The sequence below is a fragment of the Pristis pectinata genome, chromosome 23 (genome assembly GCF_009764475.1).
Source record: "Pristis pectinata isolate sPriPec2 chromosome 23, sPriPec2.1.pri, whole genome shotgun sequence".
Classification (NCBI taxonomy): Eukaryota; Metazoa; Chordata; class Chondrichthyes; order Rhinopristiformes; family Pristidae; genus Pristis; species Pristis pectinata.
In genome coordinates, this window is record NC_067427.1 from 3890904 (window position 1) to 3912852 (window position 21949).

The 21949-nt window shown below is 39.1% G+C and overlaps 1 protein-coding gene across 5 annotated transcripts in view; it reads right to left on the reverse strand.

Annotated features, from left to right (window-relative positions):
• LOC127582046 (DENN domain-containing protein 1A-like) overlaps window positions 1-21949 on the reverse strand; it is a 437758-nt gene that overhangs the window by 59691 nt on the left and 356118 nt on the right. For all 5 annotated transcript variants that reach the window (XM_052037000.1, XM_052037002.1, XM_052036999.1 and 2 more), the window contains 6 exons: window positions 20475-20576; window positions 18718-18808; window positions 14631-14671; window positions 10249-10320; window positions 8673-8729; window positions 6082-6213 (listed from right to left, as the gene is read on the reverse strand). In XM_052037000.1, the coding sequence (XP_051892960.1) occupies window positions 6082-6213; window positions 8673-8729; window positions 10249-10320; window positions 14631-14671; window positions 18718-18808; window positions 20475-20576 (495 nt within the window). The remainder of the gene's footprint in view (window positions 1-6081; window positions 6214-8672; window positions 8730-10248; window positions 10321-14630; window positions 14672-18717; window positions 18809-20474; window positions 20577-21949) is intronic.

A 21949-nucleotide genomic window follows, 5' to 3' on the forward strand; every position in this document is an offset into this window, starting at 1 on the left:
CTGCTTTTCCTTCTTCATGTGCTCTATCCAAGCAAACAAGTCCACTGGCATTTGGGTTGTAAACGTGCCCACTGATTGAATACGAAAATGGCAAAAGCAATTGCAAAAAAAAAGATCAGCTTTCTGTCCCTTCCCTGTTTAGACAAACTGTCAGGCAATGCAGAAGAGTACAGTGTAGAGGACAGCTTTCAGCAGGCCCGCTAGAGAAGGCTGATTAAGAATGTTCAACCAACAGCAAACTGCAGGCCGTTACCGCAAAAATAAATAGACTATATGCAAATGTGTTTGTCACTTTGACAGCATGTCTCAATTAAGGCATCTCACCGCTGTTGGTTAGATCTACTTCTGCAGTTGTATCAGCGAACCTACTGTATTAGAAAAACACAGGGCTTGACCCTAATCCGCACGCATGCATTTTTAAAATTCTGTCTTGCCTGTGCACACCAGGATAACATTGGCAGATGTGTTAAGCAGTTGACAAATGATGAAAAACAGCTTGTCTCATCATCTGCATAGAAAAGCTTTAAAATATTATAACTACTGTCTTCAGCTTCTAATAAACTAAGCAATCGTGCATTGAGAAAATATTTTGTGGTCAGATTTTTCTGCTTGTATATCCACTGCTACTTATAGAATCTGATTTGCATTTTATAAAGTTACACCTTCCAGTAGCACCAACACATGTATAAGCTTCAACAAACTTGATGGTATAAAGCCACATCATTTTTAATACAATTTGATTTCTCCTTCTTCACTTTCGCGAGTCCTACGTTCTATATTTCACTGCAGCCAGTATATTAAATATTAAATAAAAATGTGAATAAGGACTGACCAAATAATATAAACTCATCATGATAAGAAAGCCAATTCGTGAGCTTTGATTTTAGGGGAATCTTTGCCCACTATTCCATCTGTAGTGCATTCATCTACTGTGTGAGGTATCTCTTTTGTACAGAAATAAATGCATGCAAAGAAAACTGCAATCCACTGCCAGACTAGTACACAATTAACAAACTAAAACTAAAAATGCAGAGAGATAGACACGCAAATGCATAAACACACATCTGCTGGGTCAAATCGAGTTCTTGTCAAAGGCAGATTAAGTGCAATTTCTCTCCATTGTCACTAATCAAGATATATGACAAGTAAATAAAAGATCAGCAGAATTGCACAATTTTTATTTAAAAAAAGCTTGCATTGTTTCCTTAATTGTATTTTTTTTAATATATCGGATACCTGCTAATATAAGAGGATGATACACCCTCTCCACTGAGCAAGGACATTTAATGTTGCATTACCCAGACTGGATTAATGACAAAAAAAAAGTCAATGAGGAATCTTCACACACAAGTAGAAAACCCAGTTTGAGGAAACAAGTACTGTAAATTACAACGAACAGCAAGGTTGGCAAAATAATGAATTTTGCATTCCAACAACAAAATAATTTTTTAAAAGAAGTTTAAGCTTAAAGGATTGAGCCTTATAACAAAAAGTTCTATACATCACGGGCACATCCTTCACTACCATCGGTAGTATCTACATGAGGCGCTGCCTCAAGAAGGCAACATCCATCATCAAAGATCCCCACCATCCGGGCTGTGCCATCTTCTCGCAGCTCCCATCGGGCAGGAGGTACAGAAGCCTGAAGTCCCACACCACCAGGTTCAGGAACAGCTACTTCCCTTCAACCATTTGGTTCTTGAACCAACCTGCACAACATAGTGTTGCTAGAGTTGAGCAACACTGTGACCACTTAGATCACTTTGCACTAAAATGAACTTTATTTTTGTTTTAATTGTGTTCTTTCTTGTAAAAATTGTATTTATGTTTTTCTTGTGAATGCTGCATATAAGATGCTATGTGCTTGTGATGCTGCTGCAAGTAAGATTTTCATTGCACCTGTGCACACATAAACTTGACTTTGACTTTGAATTATTTTGTTATACTGTAGTTCTTTGACTGTAGAAAATTTTTTGAGTTAAATTATTTCATGTTAAATTATAGCTGCAGCAATTACATTTTCCTTTGGTCGCCAAGTACCAGCAGATTCAACCCTTGATCCTAACTCGTGGTGGTTACATCAGCAGCTGTTGTCACCTCTTATTCTCCGTGACTTTTGTAAGCTCTTTATATAGCAGCTTTGATTATGCTAACAAGCAAATCCTTGATATCCTTACATAGTAAATTAATTATTTTCAGAATTCAGCTTCATCAATCAGTACCTTCTTTTGGCAATTTCAGCTGCCATGATTAATGCAGTCTTTAATGGTAGATCATTTCCAATGAGTGGGAGAGAAGTTCAGAAATTTAATCTCTTATGATTTATATCTGAATGCTGCAAATAATGTTCAAAGCAATACAAAATGAGCAACAGAAAAGTTGTTGATTCTGTTGGAGGATAGACGTGGGGCAAAACCACATGAATGCAGGTCCAGTGAGTCTTTCAGAATCTGATGATTCTAAACTTCCAATAAGATCAACTTAGACACAGAGTGTAAGGAAGGACTCCAGAATTTTATTGGCCACTGGCAGGAAATGTAACATACAATGCCACTTGAAACAGCTACTAAACACTCCTTTAATTGTCGATCGTAGGGCCTGTATCTGCCTAATATAATAGGTTCCAATAAACAGCTTGCACAACAACCTGGTAGCCAAGGCATAACAGTAGCTGTTCACTCCACTGATCTGGTTCTGCTTCAAGACAAGGGCCAATAATGAGTGAGTCAACTTTTTTTCTGTCTTATTATAAGGTTTAAAGCTAAATGAATTAGGTCATTTCCTAGTAGATGCTGGTAGCATTAAGCAGTGCATGAACATAGCAATAACTGGCAGTAATTCTTTATTCACCAGAAAGGCTATTGCAAAGAAAGTGCACAAAACCGAAATGTTGCCAAGATATGAGAGAGCCTGTAATTATCATTCAAACGATTCCACCATTCTGTGATAGTTCTCACACATCATCCACATACTGCACAAAAAATGGTTCTACGTTACTTCACTTTGCAGGATTGACATCTTGTTGCGTTTAATCCATTTCCATTTCTCTTTGTTAGATAAATTTATAATGTTAAGTAAATTGATTAAAACTGATTTGAGAGTTTGCTCTGATTTGACACCATTTTATGCCTCCTGAATCTTAGCAGGGATCCACGTAAGAGAGGTGGGGAAGGAGGACAAGAAGAAGCTGTTTAGAACTGCATACTTCACAAATATTAAACCGATTTTAACTCATTCAATAGTTTGGGTGATATTTCCATGTGGTTTATTTTAATATTAGTATTATATCCTCATTGTTTTACATGAAATAGCTGAGATTTCTTAGACCATATATTGAAAATTGGTTGTAAAACAAATCCATTATAAATGATAAAGTAAATTACTCTTTTTATTTCTCACAATTATACATTAATGACCCTGAATAGCATGTTAAATATTTAATTGACTGCAGTCTAGAAGTATGCTGGATGCCAAAGAGTTCCCACATCCAGAAATGAAATCATCATCACATTGCAAAATGAAAGTTTCCTCCAGTGCGGTCCAACAACCAGTATTCACTGTTAACCCTATAGCATCTCTCACCTCACAGCTTGACTGGCAACTAACAATAAGCAGTAATTTAAAAGCACAAAACATGCAACAATTGGAAATCTGGAATAAAAGCAGAAAATACTGGATATACTTAGACAATCTATAATGAGAAAAGACGTTAATGGCTTGGTATAAATAATGGTTGTTGATGCTGTCTCCAATAGCTGGCCCCAGATAAATTAAACCATCTACTTCAGGCCATAATGCTCCACTCTCTTTCCACACTCCCCCAACAATTAAAACTCCTTCTGGATAATAGGTCACACCAATCTTCACATTCCTCTTGCAAGAGCTATTTTTATGTAGAATGAATGAAGTCCCCGTTGAACCTGCAGCACTCAACACGACAAGCCCGACATATTTTGCCTACAGTCCTAGGAGAACTTTGTCAGCCACTGCCCAGTCTTCAGGTTTTTCCATGTATAAAGTGATGGATCATTTTTAAACAAGTAGAAAGAAAATAACTGCTAGAATATGAATACAGGCACCTTTTGGATTTTTAACATAGATAATTCTCAGATAATGAAGTAGTCAGTGCCCGCATGGTGCAATAACTAGATATGGGAAATAACATACACGGCATGCAGGTATCAGATAATTACTGCCTTCAAGAGGAGGACACTTAGTCACCTTTCCTTGAAAGTCAATGGCATCAACTCTGCTTGATTTTCCACCATCAACTTCCTAGGGGGTCACTGCAGACCAGAAACTTACATGGTCCAGTTACATAGCTGGTGTGTTTTCCAGAGATCAGAGACTGGGTACCTGTTCACCCGACTTTCCACCATCTACCATTCATAAGTCAGGAGTGAAATGGAATGGTCTCCACCTGCCTGGATAGATGCAGCATCAACACAAGCTCAACTCCATTCAGGCCCAGGTAGTTCACATCATCAACATGATCACCAGTGCAACATCAATGTCCTCCATTACCTGCACAGAGCTACAATAGTGTAGTGGTTATGTATGGGAATAATAGACAGAGCTATACACCACTGATCCAGAGATACGAACCCAAATCCTCCCAGAAATCTGAGGAAGTTAAATTCAACTAATTAAATAAATCTGGAATTAAACAAGTCTTGGTAACTACCGATTGTAGTTAAAAACCATCTGGTTCACTACTGTCCTTTCAATCTATGTTCACTCTGAACTTCCTCCTGAGTTCAGAAGCAATTGGGATGGACAATAAATGCTGGCATGGCGAGCAAGATCCACAGCCTGTGAACAAATCAATTAAAACTATCGCTGCAGCATGTGGTATCTTTACTCACGAGAGCTTTTTATTTGGCAGCCCATTTACAATTCACAGATGCAAAGACAACACCATTATCACAATCAGAGATTTCAACAATCATGGTGCAAGCAGGTAGTGCTGCTACCTCACAGCTCCAGGGACAAGGGTTCGATCCTGACCTCTAGTGTACGACTTGCATGTTCTCCTTGTAATCACGAGGGTTTTCCCCAGGTGCTCCAGTGTCCTACAACCTCCCAAAGACATGCTGGTTGGTAAGTAAACTGGCTGCTGGAAATTCCCCTTGGCAGAGGTGAGTGATCGGAGAATCAGGAGGAGTTGTTGGATTCGTAAGAGCGAGTAGGTTATCGGGAACTAAGTGGGAGAATGAGATTACTCTAAGAGCCAGAAAGCTTCTTTCTATGTTGTAATAAAAATATGAAGGAATATGAAAAATATCCTTTCAAAATCTAGAACTTAGTACCTAACAGGATTGTGGCAGCATCTCTGCCACACTTGAAGACCAACATTTTCTCAGCTACAATTAGAGATACATGTTGCTCCTTCCACTGAGACAAGTATATAGAGTCATACAGCCCTCTAGCTCAACTAGCCCATGCCAACCAAGATTCCCATCTAAGTTAGTCCTATTAGTCCCAGTACCATTAAGGAGAAGAACCAACAGCATGAAAAAACAAGATTATGCGGCTATTATTTCATTACTGCCCAGATTCAATTCATGACGGTTATTCCTACCATAACTGCTAACTTCAGAGAGTGATCATGGTTCAGTGTTAACATGATTTTCCATACAATCCCTCCGGTTGTTAACTGGGATTTTAGACAGGCCATTCCAAAACATAATGTTTAAGACAGCTCATGGATTCGTGAAGCAGACTGCAGGTTCTGTTTCAAACCTATCCCCAAAATATCAGCTTCAATCTGTAAATAACAACATCATATAATGTCCTGAACTCTTCATGATGATGATGGTTCATAATTCTGACCAGGAAGAGAAAGTCTGGGTAACAAAGTAACCAGCTGTGGGAATTCCAAAGGAAAAGCAAAGAGGATTCGACAATAAAAAAATTCCGTGAGGAATGTTATGAAAGGAATGACTTCACTTTTGTGCAATCAGTCTCCAAAACAGAAACAAAGCAGAAGTGCCTGTCAACAAGGATGCCCAAGTTTGTGGGTACACTGGTCCTTATAGCAAGATGAATTCAGCATTCAGAATCAAACATCGAGATGCATACCTGCCCAAAGTGCATGGTTATTGGCCGCCGGTCATCTCGCTGCCTTCCTTCCTTCTTCTCGGACAGAGGGGACGCCATACCTTTATGATGGACATTGTCTCCTGCCACTGAATAGCCATTTTCTGCCATCTCCTACGTGGTAGAAACAAATGATTTACATCGGCAGGACCACTCCTGATTAGGGTCACGGGGCATAAAGAGAGCACTGCAGGGAATGGCTGTCTATGTGTTCTGATGTTAGAAATACAAGCTAAAAGTACAAACCAATAAATCAGTGAGTGACATATCAATTGCAACGGCAGTCAACATAATACTGCAGAACTGTGGGAGTAAAATAGGGAAAAACAATTCATTAATCAAAGAGTTGCATCTCCCATTGCAATCCAGCAATAGTGAGATAGTCACTGTGCAAAGAAGGATCATACCCACTTTTAGCAAGTTTTTACTGAGAAATAAAACAACTTGCAGATATCACTATTGTATGTGCGAGACCAGCAATATAGGTGCAACTGCCACTTCATTTTCATCAGGAACAGGCGCGGACAAGAGATACAAACTAGCCCTGAATGTCTGGGTAGCTGTCAGTATCGAGGGAGGGTGAGAAAGGAGATTTTTCATCAGAATGGAATTGTGTTTGCTTTTAAAAGTGAGCTTCATCAAAATTTCCCATAATTTTAAAACAAGTAGATCACTCTAAATAGGTGAGACTGGTGATTATGAATCTGGACTACTATGAATAGGCAAGGATTTAATCTCAGCATCTGAAAATTCCATCTGATTCAAAGGTTCAGACCTGTTCCAGTAATATTTGGTTATTGTTGATTTTAAACCCCTATTTTGTTGAAATAATGAGACGGGGGTTCTTTATGACAGAATTTCCGATGGATGGATGAGAGATGACACAGGAATTCCCATGAAATAAAATTTCTGTACACTGGAATCACATAACTTACACAGATATTCTGGCAGAAAGGTTTAGCGTAATTTTTTTTAAAGTACTATTTTGAGGTCAAAATAAAGAACTGGAACAAGCTTGAGTTTGTACATTACATTTCACCGTACAGGTAATATTGCCGCTGATGTTGAGTCATTAGCTCCCAGCCCGCCATAGCCTCGAATTTAACATTTGCAAACTTGTGTTCAGATCTTTGCCCAGCCTTGTTACCATGCAATCTGTAATTGTATTCGCTAGAGATGTTTAAGAGCCTCTTAGATAGGCACATGGATACGCAGAGAATGGAGGGATATGGACTTGTATAGGCAGAAGGAACTAGTTTAGTAGGGTCTTAATTAGTTCAGCACAACATTGTGGGTTGAAGGGCCTGTTCCTATGTGGTACTCAATTGCAGGCACAGTAGCGGTTAACGTAATGCTAATACAGCGCCAGAGACCCGGGTTCAGTTCTGGCCACTGTCTGTAAGGAGTTTGTACATTCTCCCCGTGTCTGTGTGGGTTTCCTCCGGGTGCTCCGGTTTCTTCCTACATTCCAAAAGAGATACGGGTTAGGAAGTTGTGGGCATGCTATGTTGGCGCGGGAAGCGTGGCAACACTTGTGGGCTGCCCCTAGAACATGCAAGGCAAAAAGATGCATTTCACTGTGTGTTTCGATGTACATGTGATTAATAAAGATATCTTATCAAATCTTATCTCTATCTTATCTTCTGTGTTCTATGCTCTATGTATTCAAACGTACACTCAATCCCCCAATCTGTCCAATCTTCCAACTCTAGAATCCTGTCCATCTCTTTCCCTTTTAGCTCCATGACTGGTCAGTATGTCTTCAGCTGAACTACATCAATTGCTCCGTGCAGATGAAGGGTCTTGACCCAAAATGTCGACTGTCCGTTTCCCTCCATAGATGCTGCCTAACTTGCTTAGTTCCTTCAGTGCTTTTTTTGTTCCAGCATCTGTAGGACCTCACATCTCAAGTGCTTCTGAATTCTCTTATCAATTCCTTTGTTGCCAGAATCTCCTTAAAAATTTTTTTTTTGGTGAAGCCACTGGTTAGCCCTCTTAGTATCTTCCCTTTTGGACTTGGTGTTAGTCTTGTGTAACTGAAGGTTGGTGAATTTGAATCTGGGTTAGAACACTGCACTTTGATATTTTCGTTCTGAGAGAAGCCCATTGGGACAAAGGGCCCAAAGTGAAATGAGTTTGGGTCGTCTCAGCCTCTCATCAAGTGAGCAGCAGTGCACAGGATGCAAAGCAATTTTAATTGGTCACTAATTGGCACCATCACTCAAGCAGGCCATGAAGTTCAGTGGTGCAACAAACAGAATAGTGCAGCAGCGATGCTCTCGTGAGGTTGAGGTTAAGGAGGCACATGAAAGGAAAAGCTTCACTCAACATCTAACTTATGCTTCAACCATCTGAGCCAATATCGGACTAGAGCTCAGAAGGAAACAATACAACCTTTTTGGGTTAAGAGACGCTCGCCATCTCTCCATATTTTTCTAAAAGCCCACTCAGCACCATCACCGTTAATGCATTTTCAAGTGTAGTCATAACAATGCTTCAAACAGTTCCACATTGATCAGATAATACATTTAATGGTTTGGTACTTAATGCAGCACCGAAAATAAATCAAATACCTTTTGCTTCAAACGATTTTTCACCTCTTTTATTCCCATTTTCGCATGATCTTTTGCCTAGAAGTGCAGAAGAGAATTCAAGTTAAAACCTCTTCATAGTACTTCATCTGCCTTCCTATTAAGCCATTTCTATTTCTGCACAATCCATTAACAGAAAATATGAGGAGCAAAAAGTTCATAGGAAGAACTAAGAACTTCTGAATACTAATAAATAGTTCAAACGTGTGCATTGATTACAATGAGACAATGTGCTGAATCTCTGACAAGGTTGAAATTAAAACCACTGAAATATTCCTACTTTTTCAACGCAGGCACTACTAAATTCGGCTAAAATATCTTTGCAAAAGCAAACGAATCAGGTAGAGAAGTAAATATGAAAGAAATACTTTGCAAAATAAAATTCTTCACCTTAGAATGCACTACAGTGGAAAGGTTCAGCCTATGAGCTGGAAACATTGAAGGCTGAAATGTACAGAAGCAAATCCTAAGTTAATTCACAATGCAAATGGCCCAGCAAGGTCCACAGTATCTTTATAATGATTCTCAACTATTTAATGATAAACACATTTGGTGCAATGCAAGCTTACGCAGCGGTTTCCAGGGGCCTATTACTTCTGATACAGCCTTCCTTTTTTTATATTCTCTAATAACCTGTATCACTTGGTGCAGTGACTTAACTAGATTCAGCAGAGAAGTTTGTAAACAAGGTCAGTAATGGTCCCTGGAGATCTTTTACATCTTGTTTTCACTGGCACCTCTCCTTTGTCAACTTCGAAGGTCACCTGGGTTATCAGCCCCAGTAGGCACAGGAAAGCTCTTCTGGGAAATCCTGGAAGAAACCTTGTTATATCTTCCCCAGTTGGCCACCCAGGAGACACCAATTTTGGTATCAAACCAATTTCACAGAACAGTAGTGGAGTTTGTTCAGTCTATTGTGTTTGCAAGGGCTATTTGTTAGGACAACATATTCCCTGCTTCAAACATTTATCTATTCTTTTTCTCTTAATAGTGCGGTGGTCTCAACTCCATCAACATCAGCGAGAAATAGATATTCTTAGCCTTTCTCCTCCATTTTCAACTGAACAATCCCTCATCATTGGTTCCTCAATCAGGTCTTTTACATGCACCAAAATCTTTCATGTCTACATTAAATATCTGCATATGCCATGAATTATTACCTGGTTGTTCCCACTTCACTTCTAAATACAACCTTGGAAGATGGAGGACATCACTCATGCAGGCTTGGAAGAGGAGAAAGACCCCTGAGATATGGGAGCCTAACAAACAGCCTTTGAACGTAAGGAAACTGATTCTCCTTGTAACCTGAAAAGTGTTATAGCTAGTTGACTAGCAGCTGACCTTTGAAGATATTGCTGTTGAATTTTGTACTCTCCACTAACACATGACTGTGCAGATGCTGGAGACGGATACATTGCAGTGAATATCAGCCTCCTCATTGTCCTATGAAATACATTGCAGTGAATATCAGCCTCATTGTCCTATGATTTTCATAAACCAGTTTCAGTAAATTAATAGATAAACAAAGTTCTCAACCATTTTAAAACTGTCTACTTACAAACTTGTACACAGTCTTCATTGCAGGGTTTGCCTTTGTCTTCATTGTATTTATGATGGCCCCACTTCCTTTCTGTTAATAGATTGATGATTAAATAATTTGCATTCCAGAAGTAAATATCTAAAACATCACAAACCCATGAATATTGCAAATACATCTTCACAATACTTCAGACACAGAATCACAGCCTTCATTTCTTTAAAACGATGATTTTCCAGTAATACCTAGGGATTTGGGATAATGACATATCCCTGGACTAATTGATACATATTCAGACATAATATGTATGCTAAATTGCACACAAAACTGCAGAAGTTTCAAAAATTGTGAAAATGCTAATTTATCATTAGATTTAAGCTGTATCAAATCTGAGTAAATATAATCTTACTAATTTTACTAAAATACTATTGCAGAAGAAAACAGGCCGAAAATAAAAAGAAACTGTAGATGCTGGAAATCTAACATAAAAACAGAAAATGCTAAAAACAATCAGGAGGTCAGGCAACATCTATGGAGAGAGAAACAGAGATAATGGTTCAGATCAAAGTCTCTTCATCAGAACCAGTCATTATTAGAGTTCGGATGAAGTGTCTTCAATCAGAAATGTTAACGCTTTTCTTTCCAACGTGCTGCCTGATCTGCTGAATGTTTTCAGCATTTTTAAAAATTATTTTTGAAAATAAAAGACTATCAACAATAACACAGGGGCAAAGGATGAAACAAAATAGGAACACTTGGCCAAACTTGAAGTCAGACTCAGGCACTCAAAGGGTGACACAATCCTGAACACTTCTGTAGCAAAGCTGTGAAACATCAACCAAGAATATCAGTCTTCCAGGATAACAAGGAGGAGAGACCAGTTATATGGAGATAGAGGTTGGGATTGTTCTCCTTAGAACAGGAACGTACAGTGGGAGATTTAATACTTGTGTTCAGAATTATTGTTCTAGTAAATAAGGGGAAACTGCTTCCATTGATGGATTGCTAAGTCACTGGAGGATAACAAATTAAGACAACAGGACAAAGATCTGTAGGAATATCTTTCTAGAATCTATAATGCACTTCCTGAAATAATGATGGAATGTCAATGGATCGCTATAGGGCTAAAATGGCTTCAGATTGTGCTCTCAGATTCTATGACCTGGATCTTGCTGGGTGAGACCTGCTGCCTGTTTTGCATTCCCCATTAACTCAAACATTCCCCTCCAGATTCATTTTGTCAATCTTTCTGATTGAGTCCAGGAGAGAAACAAAGAACTGCAGATGCTGATTGAGTCCATTGTTGAGTCCAATACCAAGGCCCCATGTGGCCCAGACGATGTAATCAGGTCACAGGAATGGGTGGGGACAAGCTCCACCTGCAAAACTCAGCAAATCATTTACACACAGCAAAGCCCAACTTTGATGCCTTTCAAAATTGAGAGGGTTTTATTTAGTGCAGTGAATGCTCCAGACTGCAGCCAGTTACTAGGAATTAGTAACTAACACTTCTCTCTCACCTGACAAAATGGGCATTGGAATTCCCCAACTTTCAAATGTGCATGGCAAGTTTTAGATGGTTTTCAGTGAAGGAACAAAGAACTTTTATCCATTATTTTATCTATTGTTTTCTCTACATATACAATATACAAAACTAGCAACCGTACTTTCAATGTCATGTGAGCTGTGCGTTGTTATTTCAGACTCAAAAGACAAACAAAAAGCTGGAGGAACTCAGCAGACTGTGCCCCATCTGTGGAGGAAAGCAGACAGTCACTTCTTCCCTTCTTCAGAACTGAAGACAGGAGAGTGGGAAGCCCAATAAATTGGGGGGGACGGGGGGAGCCAGAGCAGTGGTCGGTGGACAGGAGAGAGGGTGGACACAAGAAAAGGTGATTGGTAGAAGCAGGTGAGAGACAGCAGTGGGTGGGTGGGGAGAAAAAAGGGGCAATAGGCAGAAGGGGAGAAAAGGGGGAAGGAAAAGAGAGCAGATATCCCAGGGGATAGGTCCAGGGGCTGTAGATACTGACAGGTCAGGAAGGGGATAAGCCTGTCAGGATAGCTAGAGAAGAAAGTAGGAGAGAGGAGCCCCCATGGGTAGAAAGCAAGGAAGAGCAGGAAAGAGGCTGGGAGAGGGGAGCTCATTTCAGACTCAATGTGTGCTATTCCATTCCTTTTCTTCATATGCTTTGGAGAAAACGAAGAACTTATTCGCCTCCTAATGCATGCTGACAAACAGAACCAGACCATGTTATTCTATAAAGCAGCAGGGTCATGATATTTTAATTACGTCATGTTTTGAAGCAACTGGACATTATTTCAAAAAGTCAGCTGAGTGTGCTGCAATATTGCGAAATCTTAAAAAATATGATTAGAAATAAGCACAAGAATGTACTTAGGAAGTGATGAACAAGATGGTTTCCCAGTGACAGACAGGGATTGGTATATTGGCATTACTGCTCAGAACCACCGAGTGGAAGGTGAATGCTGCAACTCCCCAAATGCTATGGGCTGATTTCCAGTATCCCACAGGAAGCAGGAGCGAGGAGCTGACCATAACGTCCCTCGCGAGCCTCTGCCATTTGAAAAGATCATGGTTGATTTGACTTTGGCCTTCACTTCACCGCCTGCTCCTCATTACCCTTGGTGCCTGGGTGTCAACATTTCAGAGGATTTATCCTGGGCCCAACACACTGATGCAATCACGAAGAAGGCACGCCAGCAGCTCTACTTTGTTAGGAGTTTGAGGAGATTTGGTGTGTCACCAAAGGCTCTTGCAAATGTCTGCAGATGTACGGTGGAGAGCATTCTGACTGGTTGCATCACCGCCTGGTATGGAGGCTCCAATGCACAGGATCCAAAGAGGCTGCAGAGGGTTGTAGACTCAGCCAGCTCCATCACAGGCACAACCCTCCCCACCATCGAAGACATCTTCAAGAGGCAGTGCCTCAAGGCGGCAGCATCCATCACCAAGGACCCTCACCATCCGGGACATGCCCTCTTCACATTACCACCATTGGGGAGGAGGTATAGAAGCCTGAAGACTCACACTCAACGTTTCAGGAACAGCTTCTTCCCCATCAGATTTCTGAACAGTCCATGAACACTACCTCGTTATTCCTCTTTTGCACGCTACTTATTTTTGTAACTTATAGTAATTTTTATGTCTTGCACAGTGCTGCTGCTGCAAAACAACAAATTTCACAACATATGTCAGATAATAAACCCAATTCTGATTCTCCCAAGTGCCTAAATCTCTCCATCTCAGCAGTGGACAGACTGAATGACTCATCATCCACAGCTCTCTAGGGGTAAAATTCCAAAGATTCCAAACAATGCTGAGAAGAGAAATTCCTCCTCATCTCAGTACGAAATATGCAACCCTTTCTCGAGTCTAGCCCTCGAGTTCTTAATTCTCCTATCAGTGGAAACTTCCCCTCAGGATCTAACCTGTCAAACCTCCTCAGGATCACACTTGTGACCTTCCATTCTTCTAAATTCCAAAGGCCCAATCAGCTTAACTCATAAGGTATCCCCTTTCATACCTGTAACCATTCTAGTAAACCTTCTCTGCTCTGTCTCCAAGGCAACTTTATTCCTCCTTAAATGAGGCGATCAAAATTGTGCACAGGACTCCAGATGTGGTCTCACTAAAGTCCTGTGCAGTCGTAACAAGATTTCCTTACTTCTGCACCTCTTGTACAATAAAGAACTCCTGATCTCTGTCTGTTATGTCATGGCCCTTGCACTTTATTTGTCTACCTGCATTGCCCTTTCTCTCTAACTGTAACACTATATAATGAATTCTGTTATTGTTTTTCCTTTTGCGCTACCTTGATGTCCTTATGTGTGGAATGATCTGTCTGGATGGCATGTCAACAAAGGTTTTCACTGTACCTCAGTACATCTGACAATAATAAACCAATTACCATCTCCTATCCCTGACCATCACACCCCTCCCACCCCCAGCCCGCAACCAAATTTATGCCACAGAGCAGAGACCAGGTGCCTTTTCAAAGATAAGGAAGGAACATCATTCAGTTTATTTCACTAAGCCACCTGCACGTGCACTTTCTAGCAGCCAGCTTAAGAAAGCAGATGATGGAGACCTATGATACAGGATTGGGAAAATCTACAACAATGATGAGCAACGTAATCAAATGAAAAGAACAGACCTCGTATCCATATTACACTGAATCCTATAGAATGTATCATCCCACGACCAAAGTGAAATAATATAATTTACATTCAGAATTTTGAGGAATGCTTATAGGACTGAAGCTGAAACATATCACTGACATGGAAATTAATTTAACTCCGAGTTTGTTCCTGGATTTGGTCGTGTGTTTAAAGAGGTTTTTATCAACATTACTATTCTGAAGGAGATAACAGATTCCACTCACCTTCACTGTGAACAGCCACTGATGATAGGATTTGTTACTTCCTACATAAAGCAGAAAGACGTCTTACTTGGAAAATCAACTCACGTTATGAGCAGCATTCAAGTCAAATGTTCTAATGTATTTAAATGCAGAGTCCCTTCAAAATTTGTTCGGTTGTCTGTGGGACACAACCCAGTCAAGGTACACGATGCAGGAATTCCACGTTGCCTTTTATTTGTTTCGGCAGAACACTACTGACCATTAAATAAGCTAGTACTTACCAGGAGTGCAAGAACCTGTCATGAATTATAGCAAAAGTAGTTAGAGAGGTGGCTAGACCAGAGAGATAGCTGGAAATCCATTAAAGACAGGAAATACTTTGTGTAACAGGTGGCAATATCAGCTCGTATACTCTATCACCCAGCACAACACATTTTCTTACATTCTTACTTTCTATCATTTTTGCTGGTCATTTCCAATTTTGTTTTGTTCTCCTGATACTTCCATTGTCTCCTTTTGTGTAACTCTGTACATTATCGTTTGCTTGTATCACATTAACGTGAAACGCTAACCTTCCTGCAACCTAATCAAATAGGGGCATTACAATTAGTTTGCACTGGACTGTATTTACTTATTTGCATGGCTAGGTTGACAAAATCTGTCCGCTCAGGATGTGGGCATTCCCAACATCTATTGATGTATCACTAATTGCCCTTGAGCGGGTAGCGCTGCGCTGCCTTTTTGTGAAGATACTTTCACAGTGTGGATAGGGAGACCCAGTGATGTCGAAGCAACAAGAAAAAAATTGAAAGGGAAAAGAGATGAACTGAAAAAAAGACAGAATGAAAAGTAGTATATCAGCTCACTTGAACCTGTTACCACCCCTGTTTGTTTCTTTGCCCCTTTCCTTTGTACTAATGCCCCTCTAACCTGCATGCGTTATTGTTAGATGTGCCTTCCATCTTATGAGTTGTTTTTAAATTTGGTCATGGCAAGGTCATGATTTGTTGTCAATCCTAATTTACCCCTTGAATTTTGTAGCTTGCTGTAGCAGATAAGAATCAACCACATTGCTATGGGTTGGAGTCACTTATAAACCAGACAGGGTATGGCAGATTTCCTTCCCCGAAAGACATAAATGAATTAGATGTTTTCTTTTAAAGACAATCCAGTAGTTTTATGGTCATCATTACTGATGCTCGCTTTTTATTCCATGCTCATTTCATTAACCGAATTTAAATTCCCCAGCTGCCATGGTAGAATTTGAACTCATTATCATCAGATCAATGGCCCAGTGCTACTGTGCACTTGCATCTTTCACAAACATTATCATCAGATAGTCTTTTTGCCTTCAGAGCTTTTTTTGTGTTCATCATTTTTTTTTAAATCAGAAGGATTATTATGGAATAATATTCATGCCCAAGACAAATATTCCACTCTGTGACAAGAACCAACTCCTACTGTACCATGCTTAAAAATTTTAGAGATATACATGTACCCTAAGTGTCAAATACACCTTATGCCCCATTTAGATTCAACTCTGACGGGATGCTGTGAACTAATTCTGAAGTGAATATTGAAATTCAATCTTAATACTTATACATATGAAAGCATATAGAATTTATAATTTTAAAATGTGGAAAAAAATCATTAAATGCATTTTATCTCTTCCATTTTGATCACAGATTTTGTTCTTGCACATGCTATGTGCTGTCTCGGTCTTTATTCTGTTCTTTGAACATTAAGCTTTCATTTCTGTCCTTTTAAAAATGTTCTGTTCTAGTCACTTTTTCTCCCAGTTATTTTAATTTTGTCGACCCTAATATGAACCTAAGCTCAGACTATTTGTAATTTTTTTTTGTAGCTTTTTTTTCCCGTTCTATCATCATTTTTTCTTCCCTGTACAGTATCCTTCCTCATTAGCACACTTAAAGCCGAGCTGCGTAATAGCTCAAGTTACCACCTAACATGGACTTGCCAGAAGTCTGAGATTTCACTACCTCCGGGTCACTTTACCACAATACACCTTCAGACTTAGAAGTAGTAATTAAATACAGCAAGAGTGTCACTGAGGGAGAAAGTGTATGCTGAGGACAAAAACATCACAGATGGAAGGATTAAAGTGAGGATTAAAAAAGATTAAAAACAATGAGAACGCTAAAATGTAAAACAGTTAAGACTACAATGATCCGTCTTTTTATTCTTAGTAAGGTGCATACATTTTTGATATACAAGCTTCTTTTGTTGAATGATTTAAATAATTGGCACTGTGCTTTTAGAAGGTGCAAATCAATTTACATCACAGGAATATCCAGCATGATTTGAAGGGTCAGATGGAGTGGAGTGAAATTGCTTGTGGGGAAAATTCATCAGAATTTACATATTTGAACTCAGGCAGGCGTGACTCTACTTCATAATACATAAAAACAAATTCATCTTGCTCGAATAAACAAATTCTCAAAATTCAGGTGCAAGAGTTTTTAGCTTGTAAATAAATTCTAACTTTAGTTGAAGTATAAATCAATTTCTTTACTTCCAAAATAATTAAGTGATAAAGTCCCATAAAATCATTTACTGTTAGGGCTATTTTCATACTGGTCTTTGCAGCTGAGCAAATTGAGGGGCTCGTACTTAAACATAAATATATTTATAACTATTTGTTTCAGGCAACAAATTTTAAATTTACTTTTAGGTTTGTGAACCAATTGTAATTAAAATGGTTTATAACAAACTTTAGAAGCATAAATGTTTTCCCAAAACTATAACAATGCTGCATGTCCACAATTCTTTAGTGCTGTATTCAGCAAAATTAAAAAGCAAAAAAAAATGCAAATGCTGCAAATCTGAAATTAAAAAAATGTTACAAACACTCAGCAGGTCAGGCAGCATCTGTGGACACAGAAACCGATTTAATATTTCAGGTCAATGACCTTTCATCAGAACGTGAAAAAGTTAGAAATCTCTTTAAGTGGGTGTAGAGGGCAGTGGATTGTCTGTAGTAAGTTGGAGGCAAGGAAAGACTAAATGTTGGTTCTGGCCTGAGACAGGGTAGTGAAAGCTTGTTAATTGTTGTTTATCTAACTGAAGTAACTATAAATAGGAGGAGATGACAGAATGGTAGCAAACCTCCGGAATTCTCTGCCCTACCAGGTTGTAGAGACTAGATAACTGGAGGCTTTTTTTTAAAAGTTCTGGGAATTCAAGGCTTCGGGGGAGTGGCACAGAAGAGATGAGGCCTGGGGCAAATCAGACATGATCATATTGACTGACGGGTCAGGCTTGAGGGGCCGAGTGGCCTACTCCCATTCCTGTTCTCTTGTGTTCTTTTGTGTGAAACAAAATTGGTGTTGCATATCCCACTACGGGATGTTCTCAGAATGTTTCTGAAAACGCTAATAACTGAAACTAGTAAATCTCATAATGATTATGCAAACCTGTTCTTTCTAACATCACCAGGTAATGAATGGGTTCTGTTTTTACAGACGTCCATAGTCGATTTTGTCCGTAAGTCGGAAAATGCACAAAAATCACTTGATATCGTAATCATACCTCCACAGTTTTGTAATGAATGGCACCAAAAGCACATAAGACTGATAAAAAAGAACAATTACTAAAAGTGGAAAGAGATGAGACTAGCTCTGCCATTTGTAGTACATTGGACTTTTGAATTTCATAATATGGTGGGAGCTTGTTCGTATGTAGGGGTGTTCATAATCTGGGCACGGCCTGTACTTACATTATAAAAAGACAGCACATTTTATTTGAATAATTACAGGAACAAGCTAAATGTTCTCATCAAGAAATATAACTTGTATGTCAATTAAAGCTCCTTAGATGATATTAACAATAACAAGCTGATCTGGACTTTGCTTATTGGACAGATCATCATCAAGTAGGTTACCACTGTGGTGTTAAGTGCAAGTTAATCAAACTGAGAACCATCTTCATTCAGAAGTGTCCATAACAGAGCTCATTTTGCTTTTTTAAAGTAAGCTTTAGTGTAATCTGCTTGAATCAAGGACGATGAGCTGTCAAGTGTTCCTTAATGTTCAGCCCCAAATTGCTTCCCCAGCTTTGATAACATGAAGTGTGCTCAGTTAAGTTTTACCTCCTGCATATTCGCCATTGTTTATTTCCTCTTCAAAAATATCACTAAATCCTTCTCCAGAATTCAGGAGATCGAGTCGACCATCAATGAACTGGAAAACAAAACAATTTTTACGGGAAACAACTGTTCAAATATGTGACGTTCCCAAAGCAGGACACTAAAGGAAGCAGAGTATTTGAAATACAATTTTTGTGGCTGTCAAAACACAATTAATGAGCCCGAGCTAATTAAAAGAATCTGTAAATCAGACAGAAGTGAAGAATACGCTACTGTTTCAAATCTTACACTTGTTTGCAGACAATGTGCATAGTTGAATAACGAGTTGCAATTTAGGAATTGAAGGATTTTTTTTCACTGAATGGAAGCCTCTAATTCACCATGCCCAGCTATTAATACCATCAGAAATCTCAATGTTGCAAATAATAGATATCTGACACGTACTGGAAAAATCTACTGGCTCAGAACGCCATGGGCTGCAAACGGAATATAAACTGCAGGTGGTGTATTTCAATTGTTTTAAATTCCTTGGGCATTTCACATTGTGACCATTGTCACATTACTGCAAGTGACAGGAAAGGAAAAGGTTACAAAGCATTTTCCAAAACTGCAATAGCTGCTTCATTTGTTTCACATGAATCAGCAATATGAAGTTAGTTATTTTATTCCCAAGGCTGAAAAATTTCTGGTACAGTTGGTTAGATGATTATTTCTTCGGATGCTAAACATTGATGAAATGCAGTTATCCACAGGAATGCCGAAAACTGTAAATTAACCTCCTTGCTGGAAAGATTGATATAATTCTGCCAGCTTCAAATATCAGAAAATAGCAAGGCACTCAAAATAACTGTGCAGTAAGATATAACCAATATAATGATGGTCATTTTTATGTGCAGCTGGATAATGGGGCCTGTACTGTCAGTCAACTGAGGATTGAGAAGGAATGACCCTGTACTAGCCCATGAAGGTGCAGTATTCAGCAACAAACCCTAGAGTATGTATCTCTGGTTCTAAAAAGTTAGTTAAAATTGTAAAATTTCCAGCATTTGAATCTTGTTTCAATAATTGGAATATTAACACTTAAGCTTGAATTAAAATAATGGAAATATGCCCACTGATGTCTGTCCTTTATTCCTTCTTCATTCCACTGAGGAGAATGGGACCGTACTCAGCAATCAAATTCATCTGCTCGGCCGTCAAAACAAGCATGTGCAAGGATGTAACTTCCAAGAAGAGTGTTAAAGTCTTGGTCCATAATGATGACAACCAATCCACCACAGCACCAGGAGCTCAACTCATTTCAGCGGTGAAGCAAAAACTCGAGGAAGCTGATCTCATTAAAAAATCATCACCTCCAATAAGAGGGCACTAAAGCAAAAGCCTGCTTTTCGGAAAGAAATCTGGAAAATTTCTAAGCAGCTTGCGAAACCACCAACACTGTGCAGCTGTTCACAACCAGAAGCGATAATAACTTTCCAGCTCGTATAAAGACACAAGACAGCTTTCAAAAAAATCCCACTTCATCTATAAAGTAAGGCTTTCATAAAATCTATCACTCAACATTTAATTTAGGAAATTTTCCAAGCTATTTTCTATAATTTAATCAATCCTTTATGTTGGGATTTTGCAAGAGTAATCGACTGTTACCCAAACTCAGCAAAGAATGATCCCACTGAGGCTCAACTTTTGTTCAAGTTTTTAAACAATGAAATACAGTGAGACTGACCCACACTGCTAAGGTTAGCACGTGCACTTCCTACCTGTTTGAAGAGCTGCAGTTGGATGGCATTCTGTAGGAACTGCCTCATGGCACTAGAGCGATGTGAAACAAAAACATCTTCATTGAACGTTATGGGTTCCTCCTAGGAACAATAACAAGAAGGTAATTTAGTGCTGGTGTTCAGTAGGCCATAATGCAGAAACTCAGCAACAAATGCATTACAAACACATCAATTATATAACATAGGGTTGGCTGAGAGTAAGTCATCCTATATAATGCATTTTGTATATGCATTCCAAAATTCAAAAAACAATGAACAAAAGTTTCAAGGACTGCACTATCTACCTGTTTGTGAATTTTATCCTGTCTATACTCTTAAAATAGACAAAACCATTCCTACAGAAGTTCAACTGGGGAACTTGTAGATAATTTCTGCAAATGTCCTCTCATTTTACCCAAGGCAATACCCTCAGGGTTACCAGCACCACTAGAATACACACTCTAATGACAGAGGATCCATTCAGGAGACAGATTAAAGCAAGGTACAAGATAAATAATTAAATATCAGGATAGCTGTCAACTTTTGAAGCACATTAGTGAAGAAAAGCAATACTGTTGCACATTTTGTGTTTTCTTCGTATGGAATATAAGAACAAATTTTAAAACTATTACTATTTATGAAGCAAGCCATATCATATGCATCCTCTCCCCCTATCATTTTCAATGAAGTTTTGCACCATGCTTGGTAATTACATCGGTTGGACAATAGTGTGCATTACAAATTGTACGCATCTTATATTTCTTCATCTCTGCTTTCTTTAGGAAGTTTGTACGTCCTTAATGTAGACTGGAAAAGCATAAACACAAATGGCAGAAGGAAAGTAAATGGATACTCGAGAGACATTCCTTCACATTTTGCTAGATTTTGTGCAGTGAAGCAGTAGCAACACATCAAGAGATTTGAGAGAGGTGGCTTTTGTGGTAGTGGATGCTATAATTATCATCTTCCAAAATTCTACAGGTGCTGGAATTGTTCCTGTGGACTGGAGGATGGTAATGCAGCCCCATTAGTTAAGAAAGGAGGGAGAGAAGAAACAGGGAACTACTGACTGTTAGCCTAATGTCAGTGATTGGGAAAATGCAGGGATCTACAATGAAAGATGTCATAACAAAATATCTTGAAAAGGTTAATAGGACTGAGAAGAGTTGACATGGATTTATAAAAGGAAAAGGACTGATCTGTTCGACTACGCTAAGATATGACCAGTGGAGTAGATAAGGGGAACCCATAACTGTGGTTATTCGGATTTTTAGAAGGCTTTCGATAAAGTGCCACACAGGAGGTTGGTCAATGAGGTTAGAGCACACGGAAACGGGGTTGATAAACTGATGTGGATTGAGAATTGGCTATCGGACTAAAAGCAAAACGTGCGAAGAGGCCTCAGGTTGGCAAGCTGTGACAGGAGGGGAAGTAGATCAGTGCTCAGGCCCCAGCTAATGGATGGATTATAATAT